Consider the following 22,867-nt stretch of genomic DNA (forward strand, 5'->3'; position numbering starts at 1 on the left):
CTATAAATAGCATTTTACATTCCTTCTTACCCCTCTACCACCCTTAACCTCCACTCCCCCCCACCCCCCCCACCTCACCCAGTGCTAGGCTTCCAATCTTCTCAGCTGCAATATCTTCAATCTTCTATCATTTCTCTTGTATACTATTAATTATACTATTATTTTCAATACTAATATTTTGGATTCCTTCTTTTCTCCTTCTAACTTATATTTCTCATGGAACTTGTTTCATTCTGATAGGAGTTCAGGTTTTTCAATATAATTTTGTATATATCCCCTAAAGGCATTTCATTCCTTTTCCAACCTGTTGTTGATATTTCTTCCGGCAATCTTAATTCTGGTTTGGGATTCATCCAGTCCAGTCTTTCGCATGATGAATTCTGCATATAAGTTAAATAGGCAGGGAGACAATATACAGCCTTTCCCAATTTTGAACCAATCAGTTATTCCATATCCAGTTCTAACTGTAGCTTCTTGTCCCACATAGAGATTTCTCAGGAGACAGATGAGGTGATCCGGCACTCCCATTTCTTTAAGAACTTGCCATAGTTTGCTGTGGTCGACACAGTCAAATGCTTTTGCATAGTCAATGAAGCAGAAGTAGTTGTTTTTCTGGAACTCTCTAGCTTTCTCCATAATCCAGTGCATGTTTGCAATTTGGTCTCTGGTTCCTCTGCCCCTTCGAAATCCAGCTTGCACTTCTGGGAGTTCTTGGTCCACATACTGCTTAAGCCTGCCCTGTAGAATTTTAAGCATAACCTTGCTAGCGTGTGAAATGAGTGCAATTGTGCGGTAGTTGGTGCATTCTTTGGCACTGCCATTCTTTGGGGTTGGGATGTAGACTGATCTTCTCCAATCCTATGGCCATTGCTGAGTTTTCCAAACTTGCTGGCATATTGAGTGTAGCACCTTAACTGCATCATCTTTTAAATTTTTAAATAGTTCAGCTGGAATATCATCACTTCCACTGGCCTTGTTATTAGCAGTGCTTTCTAAGGCCCATTTGACTTCACTCTCCAGGATGTCTGGCTCAAGGTCAACAACCACACTACCTGGGGTGTACGAGACCTCCATATCTTTCTGGTATAATTCCTCTGTGTATTCTTGCCACCTCTTCTTGATGTCTTCTGCTTCTGTTAGGACCTTTCCACTTTTGTCCTTTATTATGGTAATCTTTGTACGAAATGTTCCTTTCATATCTCCATTTTTTTGGGGGGGGGGTTTACTACGCCAAAAAAATATTATTTTATTTTATTAAAGTTGGCAACCCCTAAGGGGGCAGGGGAGTTAACTTCTTCAAAGAGAGTTACAAGCAACTGCTGGCTAGATTGCAAGAGAACAGCGCCATAGTGCGGTTTAAAGCAACACCTGCATGAACTAGAAACTGAAGGAAATGCATTTGCTCCCTCCCCCCCCCCCCCGCAAGCATAGGAGATCAAGGTGCCGCGCGCCTTTCTTCCACCGCAGCAGCAGCAGTTGAACCTTTCGTCCTGGGAATTTCCTCGCTTGGCAGGGGAACCCGAATACTGTACTTTCCTTAGCGCGTAACCAGCTGCGGTTGCTGCGCACACGCGCGCGCATCTGGGTCACAGGGCGGGACTTCCAAGCAAGCCTAAACCTCAACACTGCCGCCTCTTTCTTTTTTCTAAAAAAGAAGAAAAAAAACACCCCACAAAGATTTAGGGCCCTATCCTTTCTTTTCCCGCTTCCGCCTTGGTCACGGGTGACGGAGTCCCATCTAGGTTGCATCGCCTAGATACCCAAATTAACGGTTTGGAGGAGAATCAACCGTTTCCCCTTTGCTGCTGGGGTTTTGTTTTTTGTTGCTAAGTCTGCCTTCCAAGCGACGCGCTAAGTTTTCAGTAGGAAGGAGGAGCTGGCCGCGTCTCCCTCGCTCACTCCCGATTCTCCAGTCCGCTTGGTTTGCGTAAGGTAAGGCGCACGCAGTTTCCCCCCTCTTGCAATCTCGGTTATATGGTCACGCAAGTGGTATTACCAGTTGAAGTGTTGTGTGCTTTGCAATCAAAATGCTGTGCAATCCTGTACAGTTTTGGGTTGTTGTTTTTTGGAGGGTGGGGATTAAGACCCATTGAAATCGGCGGCCCCGATCCTAAACATGCTTACCAATTGCGCCCAGTAGGACTTTTCTTCTGCTTAAACAGGAAAGATTTGCATTGCTGTTGCTTCCAGACAACTTGCTAATTTGAGCATTTCTCCGGATTTTGCTTTTGCACAGAGTTTCCAGGTAGGTTACAAGGCTTCTGAAATTTACTGAGTGTTTCTTTTCTCTCTCTCTCTCTCTCTCTCTCTCTCTCTCTCTCTCTCTCTCTCTCTCTCTTTTTGCGGGGAAATGATATGACGTTGTGTCAACTGGGATAGGGGACAGTGTGTTGAGATTCCTGCATGGGGTTGGGCTAGATGACCCTTGGCGTCCCTTCCAATTCTATGATTCTATGCATCAAGGAATTGTTATCCCTCACTTTCCCATGTGCTTTCTCATCACTTTCCCCCCAGACAAATCCTCTTTAATCAAGCAGCCTGATTTTGCTGCTCTCTCCTTGACGCTCTCTCACAAAACAGCGAGACCATCTGAAAGCAGCCCAAGTTAGCAGGTAGAGGGGCTAACGGTACTTCTAGACTGTTGCTGCCGTGTCTGTGGGATCCAGGCACATGTCTGCAAATTATATCTAATTCTGTATGGTTCCTTCTTTTATCCCCCCCCCTTTCCGTCAAGGAGCTCGGAGTGTAATTCTCCACCTCCCCATTTCATCCTCAGAGCAATCATGTGAGGTAGATTAGGCTAAGAGACAGTGACTGGCCCAAAGTTACCCATTGAGCATTGTGGCTGAACCCTGGTCTCCTAGGTCCCTAGTCCAACGCTCTAACCACTGCACCACACTGCCTGTCATAGTTATGTCTAATCTCCAGTTTAGAAGTAAATTCCACTGAGCACAATGGATCTAGAGTTGCACCCACACAAGGAGTTTAAAATGGAGCAAAAATTGCCGTGTAAAAAAGTGTGTGGACGTTGATATGACAGAAGATGGGAGGATGTAACTTCTGCGGCATGGAAAATTATTTAGCTTAAGGCAGGAGAATAATGAGCAGGCATTGTTAAAAACCCTCTGTGTGGATACACTGGATGTTTAGTATTGCAGCTTTAGGACCCAGCTGCCTTCCAAGCCAGTGTGCTTGATCTCTCAAGTCTAGAAGGCATATCTAGAATGTGATTGTAATTCACAATATTCAGCAAAATCATTAAGCCACGAGCAATACAAAACGAGTCATATCCAAATACGCAAATACCCAAATATGCAAATATTTCCTTTTTATGTATGAATAACTTTCCAGTTGTTGTTTTTTTTAAAAAAACACCCTCCAGTTTTAGTTGTTTCTCATTTTACTCATATCCTTAGATAAAAACCTCTACTGACGAATCAGACAGCCTGCAAATCCAGTCAAAGCCTCTAGCTTTTTCTTTTCTTTTTTTCCAGAAAAGAAGGTGCAACTCAAATTAATTTTGAAATGTATGTTGGAAATCCGTCTGTTCTCCTGCTGACGATTCTTAGCTGTGCCAGCCTAGGTAAGCTCAACTTTTCCTCTCTTTAAACAAGGTTTAGAAAGCCATATACAGTGTGTGTGTGTGTGTGTGTGTGTGTGTGTATATATATTCAAGTATAGAAGGTAAGTCACTGTTTCTGGATCTTCATATAAAGCTCCCCAGAAACATTTCCAGACGTTAATTAAAAAACCAACTGTAAATGCAATGTGGTTACTTTCACTGTCCTTCAGTGTAATGGTTCTATTATTGGTAAATATCATTTTCCCTGAAAGCACACATTTTTATTTCTCAGGAATTACAGTGTGGGGTGTGATACTTAGAGCAGAACCCTTGAAATAAGTGGATTTAAATAACTTGAAGTCAATGGCTTTCTCTGGGTATGACTAACTTTTGATATTAAGTTGTGTGCGCTTTTCCTGCCAACCACCCTGCGTAGTTTGAACTTTATTTTTTTAAAAACCTTGTATCCCACCCTTTGTCCGAGGATCTTCGGGACAAACAATATATAAACCCATAAATAAATAAACAAACAAACGATGCAGTAAAATAAAACCAATTTCCGTAAGCTATCTACTTCTACATAAAGATGCCCTATGAAAAAGGCAATGATTAGAACAGTGTTTCCCAAACTTGGCTCGCCAACTGTTTTTGGACTACAATTCCCATCATCCCTGACCACTGGTCTTGCTAGTTAGGGATGATGGGAGTTGTAGTCCAAAAACAGCTGGAGGACCCAACTTTGGGAAACACCGATGAGAAGATGCCTAAAGAGTTTTGACACCAACCCAACCCTCTTGGGGCAGTGCATTCCACAACTGTGAGGTTGTTACCAAGAAGTCCTTCTGGTGTGTTAGAGAACCTCCTGGGCCTGGGCCTACCAGCTGGCCCTCCCAAGCAGGTCTCAAGCCATGGACAGGTTGATATATGGAGAAGTGGGTCCCTCTGGTCCCTCTGGTATTTGGGTTTAGGGAGTTTATTAGCAGTGGTATTAGCAGTTTAGGGAGTTAGATGTCAGGACCAAAACTTTGAACTGGGTTTGGTAGTTAAGTGGCAGCCAGCACAGATCTTTGAGGATTGGTGCCATGAAGTCTTGAAACATCAGACCCAACGTGACTCTGGTGGGTACATTTTGCACTAGCTGCAAATTCTGAGCCCTCTTCAAGGGCAGCCCCTCATAGAGTGCATTGCAGTAGCTAAACCAGAGGTTATTTGAGTGTGGATCACAGCAACCAGGCTACCCCTGTAACTTGTGTTGGGCAGCAGTACATCAGTAGACCTGCTGCCCATGCCTGCTGTCCCTCTCTTCCTGCACATAAATAGCCACGGCTATCTTCCCATCCTCCTCAGTTAGAAAGCACTCTGAGGCCTCACTCAAGAGCTGTCTCTTTCCTCAGCTGTTCCTTATCTGGCTCATCTCCCAGCTACCGGTACTATATATCAGCAGGCCCAGCTTCCAGGGCCTGGTCCTTCATGCGGGAAGGAAGCCCAGGGAGCAGTGGATCAGTCCCTGGTGGTTCTTTGTAAGTGATGAACCAGCCTTATCTGGAAAGAGAGACTGCATAGACTTCCAGGGACAAGGTGGAATTTAGGTAAAAGTTAATGGTAAAGGACCCCTGGACAGTAAAGTCCAGTCAAAGGCGACTATGGGGTTGCTGCGCCCATCTCACTTTCAGGCTGAGGGAGCCGGTGTTTGTCCACAGACAATCAATCACTTTATTTCAGCTTTAGGTAAAGGTAAAGGGACCCCTGACCATCAGGTCCAGTCGTGTCCGACTCTGGGGTTGCGGCGCTCATCTCGCTCTATAGGCCGAGGGAGCCGGCGTTTGTCCGCAGACAGCTTCCGGGTCATGTGGCCAGCATGACAAAGCCGCTTCTGGTGAACCAGAGCAGCGCACGGAAACGCCGTTTACCTTCCCGCCGGAGCGGTCCCTATTTATCTACTTGCACTTTGGACGTGCTTTCGAACTGCTAGGTGGGCAGGAGCTGGGACCGAGCAACGGGAGCTCACCCCGTGGCAGGGATTCGAACCGCCGACCTTCTGATCAGCTAGCCCTAGACTCTGTGGTTTAACCCACAGCGCCACCTGGGTCCCTCAATTCAGCTTTAAGCTCATATAAAACAATACTAACAATACAGCTTTCCATGTCATGTGGCCAGCAGGACTAAACTGCTTCTGGCACAACGGAACACCGTGATGTAACCTAGAGGGCATGGAAACGCCGTTTACCATCCCGCCACAGCAGTACCTATTTATCTACTTGTACTGGTGTGCTTTTGAACTGCTAGGTTTGCAGGAGCTGGGACAGAGCAACGGAAGCTCACCCCGTTGCGGGGATTTGAACCGCCGACCTTCTGATTGGCAAGCCCAAGTGGCTCAGTGGTTTAGACCACAGTGCCACCTGCGTCCCTACCTGCAGACTATGAAGCTATTCTTTCAGGGGAAGTGCAAGTGCATCTAGAACAGGTCACCTTCTACCTAATTCCTGGATGTGGGTGCCACTGATTCACAGCACCTCTGTCCTGTTGGAATTTAGTTTCTGTTTATTGGTCCTCATCTAGCCCATTACAACCTCCAAGCACCTACACAGCTTCACCTCTCCCTGCTAACCATATCTTCCATACACTAGTGCATTTTCTTCTTCTTCCTTAGAAGCTTCATGCTGCATTGCACAAACATGCAAGATATTGTGGATCCTCTACAGACAAAAACAGGGGCATGGACCCCTCCCTTTACAGAGCTGCATTCCCACTGCCTTCTTGTTTTGTTTGAATAGCGCCACTGCTCTCCAGCACACTCCATTTCCTGTCTCAGTAGTCAGGCCAAAGAAGTGGAACGATAGTCTGTGTTTCATGAAGCTAGGTCACATCTGGGCTAGCATTACCATAGCTCCAAGAAAGAGATGTGCTCTCTCCCCCCCCCCCCCGTTTTCTAGAAAGGCCACATTTATTTGTTTCTTTGTGTACACTCTGAAGGTCAGCTTTGCCTGATACGCTCGATCATTAACATTCTGGAAGGAGAATATTTTTCACATTGCTGTCCCGGGGTGGAACAAGATAGAGGCTATGCTGTACACTGGTATAAGGAAAGAGGAGGAGATTGGACATTAATTCAAGAAGACAACAGAACTAAGTTGAGCGGGACTTACTTGGAATTTTGGCCAGCTGTGCTGAATGACACTGGAAACTATGAGTGTCATGCCAGGTAAGTGGAATATGTACCAAGAGGAGTACATACAGAGATGTTTGGAGGCCTTGCCCTGTTTTGCCAGGTCTTCCTTTCACGTAAAGAAGATGTACAGCAGTCCATATTTGCACAGGAAGCTGCCTTTCTTCTTGCTCAGTGGCTTTCCCAGCTTTCAGGCTGGGTTTTCTCCCTGCTCTACCTGGAAACACCAGGGGTTGAACCTTCTTAGTGCTTTTTTTTTTTTTTTTTGGTGGTACGCTGTACTGGCACCTTCCCCCCCTCCTTCCAAATCTTGCAATGACCCTGTGGTCCTTTCCAGCTCTACGATTCTACTATTCCCTCTCCCACCCTCCACACCCAGTTCCTAAGAAAAGGCTGATTAAGTAGAAAGGCAGGCACCAATGCTTTTATCCCCTTGCCCTTCACACCCCCGCAACAGGGCAAGGCTTTGGGGTTCCCCGGCTGTTGCACAAGCACACTGCCTTCCCACCCTTTAGCCGGAATGGAACAGTTTTTTTAACTGGTGCTGACAGTTCAGCAACATTGATACAGTGGTGCCTCTGGTTACGTACTTAATTCGTTCCGGAGGTCCGTTCTTAACCTGAAACAGTTCTTAACCCGAAGCACCACTTTAGCTAATGGGACTCCCCTGCTGCTGCTGCGCCGCCAGAGCATGGTTTCTGTTCTTATCCTGAATTAAAGTTCTTAACCTGAAGCGTTATTTCTGGGTTAGCGGAGTATGTAACCTGAAGCGTATGTAACCTGAGGTACCACTCTACTAGCTGTATCTTGGTGTGGAGTGGGTTTCAAAGCAGGGGTGCCGCTACCAACAAGGCTCCCCCCTCCCAGGTTGCTACACTGTGAATGTCAGTGAAAGGCAACAATGTCAGGAGAGCCCTCCCAGTGAGTTCCTTCGTTTCCTTCTCAGTTAGTAAAGCACAACCAGCTTCCCCTCTTCCGAAAGCGGGCCTTTTCCTGTTATGCATTCTGGATTGGGCAACTCCTTGAAGCAATATGTTTCCTGGATTGTCAGGGGGATGACCCCATATGAACCTTAACGTGAGCGTGGCAGAGACATGTGCTGCAAAATACCGGACTGAGAGCGTTGAAGATTGCTTATGTAGCCAGCATCGCAGCACCTCTTTGGCGAACCACGTGCGGCAACAGCTGCATGATTTCCAATAGAAGTGCTGGCTTCTGGCACTCACAAACCACACGAGGAACGGTTGGATCCAGTACCAGAACTAATGCAGCACAGTTAGCTCCAGCAGGGGCCAAACAGGGGGCCCTGGCCTGCTTCCAAACAAAGCTAGATGGGGATTTCTGGTTTAGTGCTACTCTCAATGCAAGAAGCGTCCATCTGGATGTCTTTTTGCAACCAGTTATTTTATTTATTCATTTAAAGGTAAAGATAAAGGGACCCCCTGAAAATAAGGTCTAGTCGCGGACGACTCTGGGGTTGTGGCACTCATCTCGCTTTATTGGCTGAGGGTCATGTGGCCAGCATGACTAAGCCGCTTCTGGCGAACCAGAGCTGCACGGAAATGGCGTTCACCTTCCCGCCAGAGCGGTACCTATTTATCTACTTGCACTTTGACGTGCTTTTGAACTGCTAGGTTGGCTGGAGCAGGGACTGCACCCTGTCGCAGGGATTCGAACCACCAACCTTCTGATCGGCAAGCCCTAGACTCTGTGGTTTAACCCACAGCGCCACCCGTGTCCCTTTATTTATTCATTTATATACTGCTTAATGCCAAAATAGTCTCCTGTTAGTTCCCAACCTTTTTGGGATGGCAACCTACAAACCCAAATTTACATGGCATGGTGACCCATCAGTTTATTGTGGCATGAATTTTGGATCTTGGATCTTATTTCTTTATTGCTCTGAGTTTTTGTGATTGATGGTCCCTCACCCAAATCCATACCGTAGGAAGTCCAGCTTTGTCCCGTTGGTCCTGAATGTGCAGAGCAAACGATATTGATTTTGTACCACATATACACACTGATGTTGCTGCCCAGCAACAACACAGAACACACTCCTGTGTGAATGATAGGACTTGAAAGCAAATAGATGTTATTGTCTAGGGGTGCTCTCAAGGGCTTGGGTACCAGTCCAGAGAGGCACAGGTTTCCTTTCCAAAATTCTTGGCCAATGAGAGCTGGGATGATGGTGCAGCAGTGACCAGAACATACTGAGGTTGAATCGGTCTAGGGAATCAGTCCAGGTCCAAACACAATCCAAATGCAGGGTCAGTAACGAAGGGAGTCTAGGTGAGTTGCAGGGAGACTAAGGTGGAATCTCCACACACTTAAAAAAACTGCTCTGAAAATGCGTTCTTAAAAATACATTGAATTTTCCATAAGGCTCACCATCGCCATCTAGTGTCATATTGCATATTGCACTTAAAACACACTTAAAACGTTTTGTTTGCAGCTGTATGGCTGAGTCCTAGGTCTGAGTTTAAGGAGCCAGAGACCTGGGTTGTTTTGAGCAACTGAAGGGCTCAAACAGGAGGCATCTTTGGCTACCCTTGCCTGATAGAAAATGCTTTATTTGGCCGCCTGGAGTCCCACGTAACTTTCTCAGTGGCACCTATCAATTCAGTTTTCAGATGGCTTTTTTAAATCTAAAAATGACCCACGAGCTAAAGTCAAGTTAGGTAACTGTTATCCAAAAATCTTGGGTTGGGCTGCTGCTTGTTGTTTTCTTCCTGCCCCCTTTACCGGCACCTTTGTTCTTGTGGCTGTCGCAAATTAGGTCACAGAGACCTCACTTGAACATGTGATTCTGTGCCTCGAAATGAAGTCGGTGGGTGTTCCGGTTTGCAAACGTTCTTTGGAACCTGAATGTCCAACGTGGCTTCCGCAGCTTCCAATTGGTTGCAGGAGCTTCCGGAAGCCAATCGGAAGTTGTGCCTTGTTTTCCGAACATTTTGGAAGTCGAACGGACTTCTGGAACGGATACCGTTCGACTTCCAAGGTACCACTGTACTGTATTGTGATAACGTTGAGCTATCACAATCATTCTTGCATTTATTTACCACCCTTCATCTGAAATTGCAGGACTGTTAACAACCTAAAAACTCAAAATTATTATTCCTTCCTCTCAGCAATGGAACACACGTTACCCATAAGAACTGGTCTTTGATTGTCCTCCAAAGAAGTAGAACAAGTTGCTTCAATGCCAACCACGTGTCATCTGCTATACATGGAATTCTTGGAACAGTCTATCACCTGAAATGCAATGATAAATACCACAAGGCAAATGTTGCCAAGATAACATGGTACAAGGTATTTATTAACACAACTTTTTAACGCAACCTTACCTTTTTAAAAATTTAATAATTATTTTTTGTCGGGGGGCAGGGCGGAGCTGGAGGGTTGGAGGGCTGGAATGGATATGCACCCCAAAATCCACCTATATCTGTAATCAATAAAGTTGTGGCCATTTCTAATCCAGTTTATTAATCACATCTTACATTTGGTCACTGTCTGGGAATTGGGGTGGGGGGTGGCACTGTGACTGGATCTGCAACAAACAAACAAGCAAACTTTGTGGTGAGTTTCCCTTCCCTTTTCCAGAAAAAAAGCACTGCACACAACTAACTACAAGGTTGTGATGAAATATTTATGATGACAAGCAGTTTAGACTCAGGGGTCAGCAAACTTTTTCTGCAGGGGGCTGGTCCACTGTCCCTCAGACCTTGTGGGGGGCCGGAATATATTTTGGGGAGGAAAATGAAAGAATTCCTACACCCCACAAATAACCCAGAGATGCATTTTAAATAAAAGCACACATTCTACTCATGTAAAAACACGCTGATCCCCGTCTGCAGGCCAGATTTAGAAGGCGATTGGGCCGGATCTGGCCCCTGGGGCTTAGTTTGCCTTCCCATGTTTTAGAGCAAGATAATGAAGGCAGAATGGAAGGGGAGGGATTGCTCACCACATTGTTTGCGTACTTGTTCATGTACTGTATTTGGAAGTTTTGTGCCGCTTCTAAGACACCCTTTGGAACATCTCCACTTTAAACAGGACTGCAGGAAGCTCCCTCAAACAAAGGAAGAGTGGTCTATCGATAACCTAACAACGGGAGATTCTGGAAACTTCACATGTGTGAAGTCATTTGTTCATGCAGGAAAGAGATACAATGCCACCAGTACTATAGGACTAACAGTGAAAGAAGGTGAGAGGCGGAGCAAAAAATAGGGCGATAGTTTGCTTTGCATTAAACCCTTTTAATCTCAATTTACCCTGGAGCCCCTATACATATGAGCAGGTGTCAATTTTTTGCCCATTTGTGGCACGTGGCTGTGCTCTGAATCTTTTAAGTGCTTAGCAATGCTGCTGTTCACTCAGTATTTGATTTTTAGGGTGTGTGTTTTTAAGACATGATACTGGGGATGCAGACTTCACACAAGCACCTTGAGGTGTTATCCACATGAATGGGTCTCCCATGTGTAGAAACAGCAAGGGAGCTGGGGCTCACGGCTATAGGTGGAGGCCATTTCGTGTGGATAATACATGGAGTCTGCCTAACTTTTGGTTTCTGCCTCCTCTCTGTAGGGTCAGCTGCCATCAGCACTCTGTAGCAACACACAGCTAATAAAGAATGAGCAATAATGTTCCTCTGTTTTCTGCTGGAGCACCTGTCACTGCTTTTTTGCAGGACATTGATTGACTGTTTAAAGGCATCGGGCCTTAATCGCAATGTTCCGTTATAGTGACTGGTTATGCTTACTATTTTGATTTAATGTACAGTGGTACCTCGGGTTACGAACTTAATTCGTTCCGGAGGTCCGTTCTTAACCTGAAACCGTTCTTAACCTGAGGTACCACTTTAGCTAATGGGGCCTCCTGCTGCTGCTGCCGCTGTACCACCACGCGATTTCCGTTCTCATCCTGGGGCAAAGTTCGCAACCCGAGGTACTACTTCCGGGTTAGCGGAGTTTGTAACCCGAAGTGTTTGTAACCCGAGGTGTTTGTAACCCGAGGTACTACTGTACTTTGAAACATCACATATTTACTATTTGTTATTGTGAAACACTACATTATTATTGATTCTTAAGATTTAGTGTCAGGAAATAACGTAGTCCTGGACACAGCAGAGTGAACCGCAGGTTTTCTGGAAGCTTCTGGCTGTAGAGCATTGACTGGACAGCACAACGCAGGAACTCAGCAACTCACTTGGATAACTATATACAGTATTTATTGAAGCAACTAGTATCCATAAGTTACTATGTACAGACTTTACAAATAAAAGAAACAAAACATAAAACCTCTCCTCTCTGTCTCTCTCTCTCAGCCTTCAGTAACCAAACTACTAACTCCACACCACTAACAACCACACCAGCTCTCACACACAGCTCATTCTTTAGGAACTCATTGACCAATCACAGGTCATTGCTAAGGGTCTGGAGAGAGAGCAGATCTTGGCTTTCAGCCAACTGGTAATTGCTACAGAGGTGATAAGCTGACTTTCTGCACGTAGGCACTTTGAAATCTCTAACATTGATTATTGCTCATTCTTTATTAGCTGCGTGTTGCTTCTGGTTGGTCTAGTTTTGTCTGTTCTGCAACACAGGGGATTTGCTTTGTTGCATCAACACTCTGTAAGCTGACAGGTTCCTATCAGGCACTTTTTGCCAACCCTGGATTTATGCGAATAGTGATAATAGTAGTAGTAGTAGTAATAATAAACAAACAAACAAACAAACAAACAAATAAATAAATAAATAAATATCACTTTCAAATTATATAACAACAATTATAACAACAACATTATTTCACCCAATTTCAGATATGTCAACATTAGACTGAAATGTTAGGGGAAAGGGTGGCTTAAGTAACATGCTGTTTTGCCTCCCCAAGGTCTTGAGGAAATCACAAAGCCTGGGCTAATTGGACCCGGAGGTTATACCATCCTAACAGAAATAGGTAACTCTTCCTTTCTCTAAAACGAGGGAGCGTTTTGTAAGGCTAGTTGTGTAAGTGTGTGTGGTTGTATGGGCTGGTTGTGTGGCGTGCAAGTGAAGACAGCAGGCATTGCCACATTTGTCCCAAGACATTACATCCTGAGATACACTGTGGGGACAGAGTAGATGTATTTCATGAACCATGTGGACTGCCTATTGCAGATGATGCATGCACGCATGTATTACAGGTATAATATTTTTACAAAATAATTTTAAAGTGACGTATGATGATTTGAAACACAAAACTGCCATAACCTAAACAAACCATAATTATTTATTTACAATCCATTCATCATTTTGGTTGGCCCTGTAGAGTACAAGTTTTCATAGCCGTTATCTGCACAAGAAGCTTATGGAAGACATTTTAACTGAATATTTAACTGAACCATGCGTATCGCTTCCATCTCTGTGGTAGATAGCAACCCACGGCGGTTTCCTCACGAGGCAGTATCCTTCTCAAATGTTGAAAAAAAAGTTGAGCAAACACCCTTAAAAACTTAATACAGGACTACAAAATCATGGGAGTTGGAAGCAAAGCAACTGCTCGCAGGCCTTTGGGAAAGGGTGAGGATTTTAATGGAGCCCTTCGGCTGGTATTGTGTATTGCCTGTTTTGATGCAGCTGGAGGACTCTTTCCTTTTAAGCTGTGGGTTGTTAGTTATATTCAGAGTAGACCCACTGAATTCAGTGGACATGACAAACTTAAGTCCACTAATTTCAATGGGTCTGGTGTGAGCAAAATGTGGTTGAACTTAAACTACTGTCATCGAGGAAACGCTGCTCTGAGTATGACTTAGCTAGGTACCACCCAGCGGGGTTTTAGTTGTATAGTTTTAGGAATGTTTGTATTCCTGCCCTGGGCCTACATAGTGGAAGGTGGGCTAGAAATTTCACAAATAAATAAAAACAAATTAGGCAACCATTTCATCTTTAATAACAATTGGGTGTATTTATTAAAGGCCCCCTAGATTATTAATTTTGAAACATGTTCTGCTTAGGTAAAAAGGAAATCCTCAACTGCACAGCTTTTTTAGGTTACTCTAACACTGTAGTTGGAGACTTTCTGCTTTACTGGGCACACCAAGATGACATGATAGGTCGCTGTGAGGACAACGACTTGCCATGTGAAATGGAATACCATTAGTAAGTAATGTTGGTAGAAAAATACTGTATATCAATGTTTATATAGTGCAATCCTTGGCATTTCGGCATGTTGTGATTTCCTGTGCTCTCTGTCTTGCATTCTTACCTAACCAGCTAAAATAAAATATAACCATAGGGCTTATTTGTACGACAGACACAAACTGGTGTTTAATAGCCAGCCTTGTTCTCTCAGAACCAGAGCAACGAGAGCTATACTTCTTGAAGGAGAAGGTAGCTGTACATTTTTTAATAGAGAATCTCTGTGTCCTCTTTTTGAGGAGGCTTGACATTCATTCATTCATTCAAAGCATTTATATCCCACTCTTCAGTCAGAAAGGCTCCTACAGTGACTTATCTATTAGTAAAAATAACACAGCCCGTGCCTTTAGAATTGCAATCTAAAAAGACACAACACAAAAGGAAAACAGGGATGGGGAGGGAAGAGGAAAGAAGCAAACTCAGACACCAACTTCGTAATGTTACAAGGTTTTTTTATATATAAAGGTAGGGGTGGAAATTGGCTGCTTGCAATATTTAAAAAGCATTGTCGGGCTTCTGAGAAATCATAGCCAGCTGGCCTGCTCTTCCTGGAAGTGGCTGTGATGCAGGCAGAAGTTACTGACCTTATAGAGTGGGGCTGTTCTGCACTTCAGGGTCCTGGTTGAAACCACCTTGTTACTCCTGCTGTGGAAGATAGGCTCATGGATGCCATCATCCCCCAGAGCTGTTAAAAGCAGGGATGCGTGAGACTGACCCCTTTTTCATCTGATTCACTGAGAAATAACAAAGCCCACTTCTCTTTTCTGAGCAATCTGTCCTATTCATTTCTAGTTTGATCTCTATGAATTGATGACGCTACAAGCCTCAGACTAAAGCTTAAATGTTAGATTTTCTGTTGTTATTCTTGCTCTCAGGACGCACTTTTTATTTCATGGTTGTAGAAGCATTTGAGGCGATAGTAGAATTAGATTCTCACAGCGGTGGAGCAAGCCAATCAGGCGCCTGGGGCGGTACCCGTGCCCTGCAGCCAGGGGCGGTGCTAGCCTCCCAGGGGGTGGGTCCATTTGCCTGTGGGGCAGGGTGAGCCGGGGCAAGACGCTCAGCAGGGCCTCCAAGGACTCCGCCTGCCTCCTCCCACTCAGCCGCCCTACAGCTGAGGGGGAGCGGGCAGGCGGACTTTGGGGGGCAGCGCGGAGCCTGTGGGCCCAGGAGAGACACATGGCTCGGGCGCGCTGCGGTGAGTGCCACTTGGCATTTTGTCACCCCCCCTCAGTGCTGACACCCAGGGCACACCGCCCCCACCACACACCCCTTCCTCCACCCCTGTATTCTCAAGATCCCTCTTGTGGCAGGAACCTTTGTTTTGTCACATATGCTGGTTAAGAATAAGTAACACTTCCTTTTACTTCTCAAGACTTGGCCATGAATCCTAAAATGAACTCTAAAGGCAGGAAATAGACGGTTGTTTCCAATAATTTCCAAGAAGCATACTTAGGGATGCTGTGTTTAAGATGTCAGGAAGAGACAGCTTAGGAAAAAGTGAAAGGATAAGAATAGGAAACGAGTTTAGGGTTGGAATTTTGTGACTGTTAGTATTTTACTTATATTGGACTTTTTAAATAAATAAATAAAAAACCCCACTCACTCCAACTTGAGATTTTCATATGCCCCCCCTGTTTGAGACTCACTGATCTATTGCTCCTGGAGAAAATGGGTTCATTCCGAAAATAAAAGCTCATTGCTGATTGATTCAGCATAACCCCTCAGTGTGTCCATTTGAAAGCAGAGGTAGGCGTTCCTGGCAATGGAAAGTGTGTCCACACCGCCATCACAATCACCACTTGCCTTTCCAAGGGGAAGGTTTTCAAACGTGTATCCACATCGATCCTTGTCCACGGCAGGATCTAGAATCAGTCTAGATTGAAAGCAGCACGTTTACATGGATTGTTCCAGATTGAGGAAAAACTACATTTTTGGTGCTACAAATGGGTTAGTGTGTAGATAGCCTGAGCCTGGATTCAACCTAGTACCTAGAGGATTGGGAAGATGCACAATACAACAAAATACTCGCTTTCAATTTCGCACTCTTCTCTGCAACTATCTGCCTATTTATGTTCATTGGATTCCTCTCACTGTCTCTTCCACCTTTCTTTAATGTTCATATTGTCTGCATTGTCTGTGAACTGGTTTAGCATGTTATGGATCCCCCCCCCCACCTTTGAATCAGATAAGGTACACTTCTTCTTCTTCTTCTTCTTCTTCTTCTTCTTCTTCTTCTTCTTCTTCTTCTTCTTCTTCTTCTTTCTTCCAGGAAATTTATACACTGCTTGATTATAAAAACAAACAAAAAAACCTCAAAGCGGTTTACAAAAAGATTAAACGATAAAATAATAATAAAAATGAACAGCAACAGTACTGAAAAGGATTTTTTTAAAAATCAATATTATAGCATTGCGGCAGGGGTAGCTAATGTGGTCCCGTCCAGATGTTATTGGACTACAACTCCTATCAGTCCTGGGCCAGCATGGCCAATGATAAGGAATGATGGGAGTTGTAGTCAAGCCACATCTTGAGGACACTGTATTAGCTATCCCTGCATGGTTTTACTTCACTAAACCTCTCGCACTTCAGCTTGGCATTTGCTGGCTTGTGATGTTAACCATTGTGGGTTTTAAGTGTTTTCGTTTTACTTTGGACTTTGTATGTCATATTCTGTATTTCCATTTTGCCTGGAAATGGCAATACAGCAGCATACACACCGTACATTTAAAGCATATATAAATCAAATATTTACCCTGCAAAGAATCCTGGGAACTGTAGTTTACTCCCTTACAGAGCTGCAGTTCCCAGTACCATTAACAGTTCCCAGGGTTCTTGCTTTAAATGTATAGTGTGTAAGCAGTCCAAAACAGGTGGTATGGTATATATATATATATCCCCATAAATACATGTTAATGCTAAATAAAAGATCATAAAAGGGTTTATAAAGTAGTGCCTTGCAAAGACTGTGCATGACAGAACTTCCCCAATAACAGTGACTGAAGGAAACATGGAAATGCCTCACTAAATATCTAGGGTTGTAGCCAACATTAATCATACTGAGAGTGGGCCCCTTGAAATTAATGGACCCAAGTTAATCAGGTCCATTCATTTCAATGTCTGTTCTGAGCATTACACAGCCTCTAATTTGGAAGTACCTAATGAAGCTGCAATGAGAAGATTTATTTAGTTGGAGAGGGTGGTTTATTTCTCAAATAATTACTTTAGCACACTGCATTCCTTGTGTTCTTTAGTCACAAAGGGCACTTCTTCTGTTATGGATTCTTGATCTGAGATTCCTGCATTCCAGGGGGTCGGACTACAATTCTGTGATTCTAAGATTTTCTTCAGTGATCTGCCGTTAAAGATTTGTATCCTGAAATTATATTACAAGAATCAAGCTGATTGATGAAAGACGTCTTACATTCTTTTCTTTTCTTCTAACAGTCAAGAAGAAGGGAAAAACTATTCTTTAAAGCAGTTGTGGATCAAGAGCGTTAAAGAGGCGGACATCAATTTTTCATACACCTGCAATTTTGTAGCAGCTGGTTACTCTGAAAGGCAAATAGTTACACTGCAGAAAGGTACTGTATGGTTTTAGTCTAATGCCTGGCACCCACAAAGAGTATTAACTGGGGCCCGTCTGTGGACCAGATACAATGGAAGTGCAAAGCACTTATGCAAGGAAAATCAGAGCTTTCGTGTGGAAGCCTAAAAAGTAGTCCTCTGGATGAGGACCTCAGATTGTTGATAGTACTTGGCATTTCTGTTTCAATTCAGTGCTCCCTTCTTTTAGAATTAGTTTACCTTATTTGAAAGGAAGTGGGAAATAGCAACGGCAAGGGTAGCTCAGTCAGTAGAGCATGAGACTCTTAATCTCAGGGTCATGGGTTCGAGTCCCATGCTGGGCAAAAAATCCCTGCCTTGCAGGGGGTTGGACTGGATGACCTTTGTGGTCCCTTCCAGCTGTTCAATTCTACGATTCTATGTTTCTGCCTGTGGCTTTCTCTCTTAGCTGACAAAATTAGTGATAGTTCCCTAATTGGATCTAGCATCCTGGTGTTGGCGTAAGCAAGGAAAAAGACTAGTGTCGGATCTCTCAGCACAGGCGAACATTTGTAGTGGCAAATACATATAGGGCTGCTACTTTTTCTTGGCGGTCTTGGTCTGAGATTGTAATAGACATGCTTCCCCCCCCCCCAGCTGGACATTTTGACTCATGCAGTCTTGCTGTGGAGACAGCTTGTCTGGAAGAATTGGTGGGGAGGGGGGAAAGTGTTAAGCACCCACCAGTTCTCTCTTTCAAATGCTCCTCCTCACAATCACATTATCTCAACAAACATGTGGTTTTTTTGGGGGGGGGGAATTGCCTTTGGTCGCCTCTTGGATGTTGACTATAAATGAACAAGAACAAATGGATTTCATGGGGCTCTGTTTGTTAGAGTTTGAGAGCAAATGAAGCATGAGCTCACGAATTGAGGATAGATGATGATGATGATGATGATGATGATGATATACTATTTATACCCCACCCATTTGGCTGGGTTTCTCCAGCCGCTCCGATCGTCTCCCAGCAGAACATTAAAAACACAATAAAAGATCAAACATTAAAAACTTCCCTAAACAGGGCTTAGATCATAGGATCCCACTTACATCTTGGGGCAGAAACAAGAGGCACAACAACATGCGTCATCCCTTTTTCTGCCTAAAAACATCCTGGGCAAACACTTAATAGCAGAGTGTTCCGGCATCAGTATAGACCAGGGGTCCCCAATGTGGTGCCCTGCAGATGTTGTTGAACTCCAGTTCCCAGCAGCCTCAGCCAGGGGGATCATGGGAACTGTAGTGAAGTAATACTGTGGGGGGCAGGGATATGTTGGCTACCCTTGGGATAGACTTACTGTAGTTTTTCTTGAGAAGAGTACTTATTTGGAGGGCTCTGTCTCAATCATGTGTTGCCTCCTTTTGTTTTCCAGAAACGAATCGAGACTTACCCTTGCGTGTCTTTACCCCTGGAATTATCGCAGTGATGTTGCTTTCCCTTGTTTCTGTCCTTGTGGTCGTTCTGTCTGTGATATTCAAAGTTGACCTTGTTTTATTGTACAGAGATGTCACCGGGAAGGATGAAACGATTGGAGGTAAAACATAGCAAGGTTTGGCTTAGGGTGGGGTCGGTGGAGAGCTGTTTTGCCTGAACAAAAATGAACTTGGTTGGGAAGTTGGACAGGGTTGTATTTGCTCTTTAAGCTTTTCTGTTGCAGCATTCCCCAGTTGCAAAGGGAAGGACCTTTCAGTTTATTAGGCTGCATGGAATGAAGGATAAGTGGCTACCTTCAAGAAATGCGGGAGTTGCACAGATCGTTCTAGTAATTGCACAAGGAATATCTTTTTTTAAAATAGACAGAAGACATAAATACTTCACGGGTGAATTTTTTTTTCCAGATGGAAAAATATATGATGCATTTGTGTCTTACCTGAAAGACTGTATACCCATATGTGATGAAGAGAGAAAATTTGCACTGAACATATTGCCCACAATATTAGAAAAACATTTTGGATACAAACTGTGTATCTTTGAACGGGATATCTCTCCTGGAGGAGGTAGGTGGATGTGTTGTTACTGTCTGACTGAGTAGTTTTTGACAATATGCAAAAAATTCAATAATAATAATAATAATAATAATAATAATAATAATAATAATAATAATAAAATTTTACATGCCACCCAACTGACTGGGTTGCCCCAGCCACTCTGGGCAGCTTCCAACAAATTAAAACATCAAACACAGTAAACAACAAACACTAAAAACTTCCTGATACAGGGCTGCCTGTTTGTTAGCGGGGGGGGGGGGATGTAATATCTTGTCCTTCTGTAATGGAAGGGGGAGGGAAGCTGTCAGGGTACACCATGGTGTTGCTCATGAGTAACGACAGAGTCCTCTTACACTAAAGACTACTTTATTGTGCATAACCATTTACAGTGCAGAGCTAGCTAAAAACATGACCTCTCAGTCACTTGCAGAATCCAGAAATGCCCCTCTCCTGTTTCCCGCCCAGCACCAAAGCCTCGGCACCCTGAAACGACGTCTTCTGTGGCCTCTGACCCCCCGATGCTGCACTGGCGCCGGAAGCTGCAACTCCCCCTCTGATCGCCTCTGGCTGGTGTTGCTGGGTCTCTGCCCAGCATCCCTGACTCTCAGCTCCTCCTCTGGCGCTGGGCTTTGAGAGGAGTCAGATGACAGCAGTGGCTGGGGCTCCCTGTACCTGAGCAAGACCTCCTCTCGAGGAGGTTCCTTACCCTGATCCTCCCCAGTAGCAGGATCACCTTCCCCACTCTCCCCGCGAGGAGTACTGCCGCGTGGGCTCTCCTCACGAGTAGGGCCTCCCCCCGGGCTCTCCTTGCGAGGAGAAGGCAAATCCCTGACAGAAGCCTACCAGAGAAGGGGGAGTCCTTGCCCCTGCTACCTTTAAGGGTGACATAGATGTTTGTTTTGCTGGATGGTTTTTTACTCTGTGCCAAACAAGAATCTGTGACCATAGTAGGTGACGGTTTTATAGTTTGGTTAACAAGTGGTGTTGATTTAAAGGAAGAACGAGTTGCTTCTGATAATATCGCAGACCAGGGATGAAGTTCTGCCGCTTAACATGCCCACATGCCTTCCTGCCTTCGTAGAAGTCATTTCCTCGCAGTTTCTCAGAGACCTCAGAACATCACATTAGAGTTGTGCAGTTCATCAAGGGCTAAAGAAAATGACTGGTGTCATTTGCAACCTGCCTTTTGCTTCTTTGACTCCGGGGCTCTGTCCTAATGCTGAAAATAGACTTCTTAGTTGTAAATGGACTTCTGTGAGGGGGTAGGGTGGGGAGGGGAGGCTGAAAATGCTTGGTTGTGAGTGAAATGCATTCTGCACATGCCCAGAATCACTCACTATTGCTGTTTACTGGAATTTTTGCTTAAGAATTCTTTGTCATGAACTCGCTGACTAATTGTGGGCTAGTCACTTATTATTGTGCCTCAGTGTTCTCCAGCTGTAAAATGTGATATGACCCATAGTTATATAGTTACACACACAATCTGTATTCTAAAATTAGGAATAATTCACTTTAAACTTTTCCATGCTGCTTTGTGGTAGAAGAGACAGCATTAGCACATTTCCACAGGCCTCTCATGTTCGTAATCTATGTCATGTATTAATAAAACAATCCTATTTCAGATTTTCCCATTATAACTGCTCCCTCTTCTGCCTGCAGCTGCTGTCGATGATGTCCAGTCATATATTGACAGAAGTAGAAGATTAATCATTATACTGAGTAAGAACTACGTCTCTGACAAAGTCATGTTTGAACTTGAAACCGGGCTCCACAAGGCCTTGGTTGAAAAGAACATTAAAGTGATACTAATAGAATATATGCCTATACGTGACTTTGATTTCTTGCCCAAGTCTTTGAAACTTCTTTCACCGAGCCACGTGGTGAAATGGAAAGAAGAGAAGTCACTCCCTTTAAATTCCAGGTTTTGGAAGAAGCTGCGTTATGCAATGCCTGCTAAGCCCTCTTCAATGAAGGAACCGTCTATTTTGTGAGATGTAAATTCCAGGACAGAGCATGACCAGTTCAGTCACCCCTGATGGGCTTCACTCAGGTTTCATCTCAGAAAGGCGACTAGCTTCATATCAGAGTCCCTTTAGAACAAGATGTTGCTACAGGCTGTTGACTGTTTGCAATTAGAGTGGCTCTATTTGGGAAGATTTGTGTCTAATCTCCCCAAAAACAAAATGTGTCAGAAAATATAGGGTGTGATCTTTAAGTAGATTCAGCACTCTCTGGAAGGCAACTCAACATAGGACTCAATAGAGAATATTTTGTCTCCTTATATGGACAGGTGTCATTCATAGGTTTGCTGCCTTCAGTATTGCAGACCCTGTCCTGTGGAACTCCTTGCCAAGAGAGGATCAGCAGGAAACGCTCCTGCCTTCTTTTATACATCTCCTAAAATTGTAATATTCAGGCAAGCCTTTGCAATGTGAAATTATTTTTACTTGCCTTGCTGTATTTTTTTTTATGAAACTGCAGTCATAGATATTTCCAAAAATAAAATAAAGATCTGCATCTGTGTCTACACACTCCAACTGTGGTGCTATCTTTACTTTCAAAAGGCACGCTGGGTGGGAACAAGGTATTTGTAGAAATATTATGTATGTTTCCTTGGGTTGTTATCTCACTTTTAAAACCAGGACGTTGCTGAATCTGATAAGGAGCTACAATAAACCACGGTGGATTAGCGGTCTGTCTTGAGATTTATTGAATAATAAAAAGAAAATGACAATAGTATTATACTTGGTTGCAATAATACCTTGGTGCTGTATCAAGTATGCACAGAATGGCTAAACTTTCTGCAATTATCTGGTACTGTACCAACTGTCCACAGTCTGATTTTCAAGTAGCAAGGTGTCTGCTGACTGGGTTTACTCGCTAAGAGGTATTCCGTTTTGCCATTTCATGCCACAAGCCTGTTTCACCTGCCCATTTTCTGCTCTCTGTACATATACGTACTACAGCACTCCTGAAGAAAGCACAAGAGCAAAGAAGTTGAATGAGATGCAAGGTCGAAATGCCAAAACAGAAAAGTTGCAGGACTCTGGTGCACAACAAGTGAATGTGCAAGCCCCGTTGGTAGGGTCACCATATTTTGAAGAGCAAAAAAGAGGACACATTTTCTACCTTTAACTATGGGTCGCTGTGACATCTCTAATGCTACATACCCGTGAGAAAAGAGGACACATAGCAACCTTTTCATTGGAAAAAATGAAATTGGAGGTTGGTGCAGGGAACAGGAGTCTGAATAGCTGGGGCAAGCTTCAAGGATGGGATTATAATCCATTGTTTGGTATGAAACAAGTCAATTGGTTTCCCTACTCTCTATAGCAAGCAGTTTAACTTTCCTATTGATGAGAGATTATTGTA

At 44.1% G+C, this 22,867-nt stretch overlaps 1 protein-coding gene across 1 annotated transcript; it reads left to right on the top strand.

Annotated features, from left to right (window-relative positions):
• The first annotated feature begins 2,116 nt into the window (after positions 1 to 2,116).
• Positions 2,117 to 21,936, top strand: IL18R1 (interleukin 18 receptor 1). The gene is made up of 11 exons (XM_033147634.1): positions 2,117 to 2,245; positions 3,495 to 3,583; positions 6,536 to 6,764; positions 9,857 to 10,037; positions 10,782 to 10,932; positions 12,618 to 12,683; positions 13,720 to 13,864; positions 17,351 to 17,487; positions 18,880 to 19,041; positions 19,346 to 19,504; positions 21,155 to 21,936. Exons 2-11 carry the CDS (start codon positions 3,526 to 3,528, stop codon positions 21,484 to 21,486), a joined length of 1,620 nt encoding a protein of 539 aa, XP_033003525.1. The 5' UTR covers positions 2,117 to 2,245; positions 3,495 to 3,525; the 3' UTR covers positions 21,487 to 21,936.
• Positions 21,937 to 22,867: the final 931 nt, after the last annotated feature.

The sequence above is a fragment of the Lacerta agilis genome, chromosome 4, assembly GCF_009819535.1.
Source record: "Lacerta agilis isolate rLacAgi1 chromosome 4, rLacAgi1.pri, whole genome shotgun sequence".
Lineage (NCBI taxonomy): Eukaryota > Metazoa > Chordata > Lepidosauria > Squamata > Lacertidae > Lacerta > Lacerta agilis.

What these genes read in the sequence shown, in the direction of transcription:
- IL18R1 (XM_033147634.1), top strand. Translation starts at nt 3,526, where the DNA reads ATGTATGTTGGAAATCCGTCTGTTCTCCTGCTGACGATTCTTAGCTGT. An exon ending in TACCATCCTAACAGAAATAG is followed by an intron (nt 12,684 to 13,719) that starts GTAACTCTTCCT and finishes TGTTCTGCTTAG; the next exon opens with GTAAAAAGGAAATCCTCAAC. An exon ending in GAAGGATGAAACGATTGGAG is followed by an intron (nt 19,042 to 19,345) that starts GTAAAACATAGC and finishes TTTTTTTTCCAG; the next exon opens with ATGGAAAAATATATGATGCA.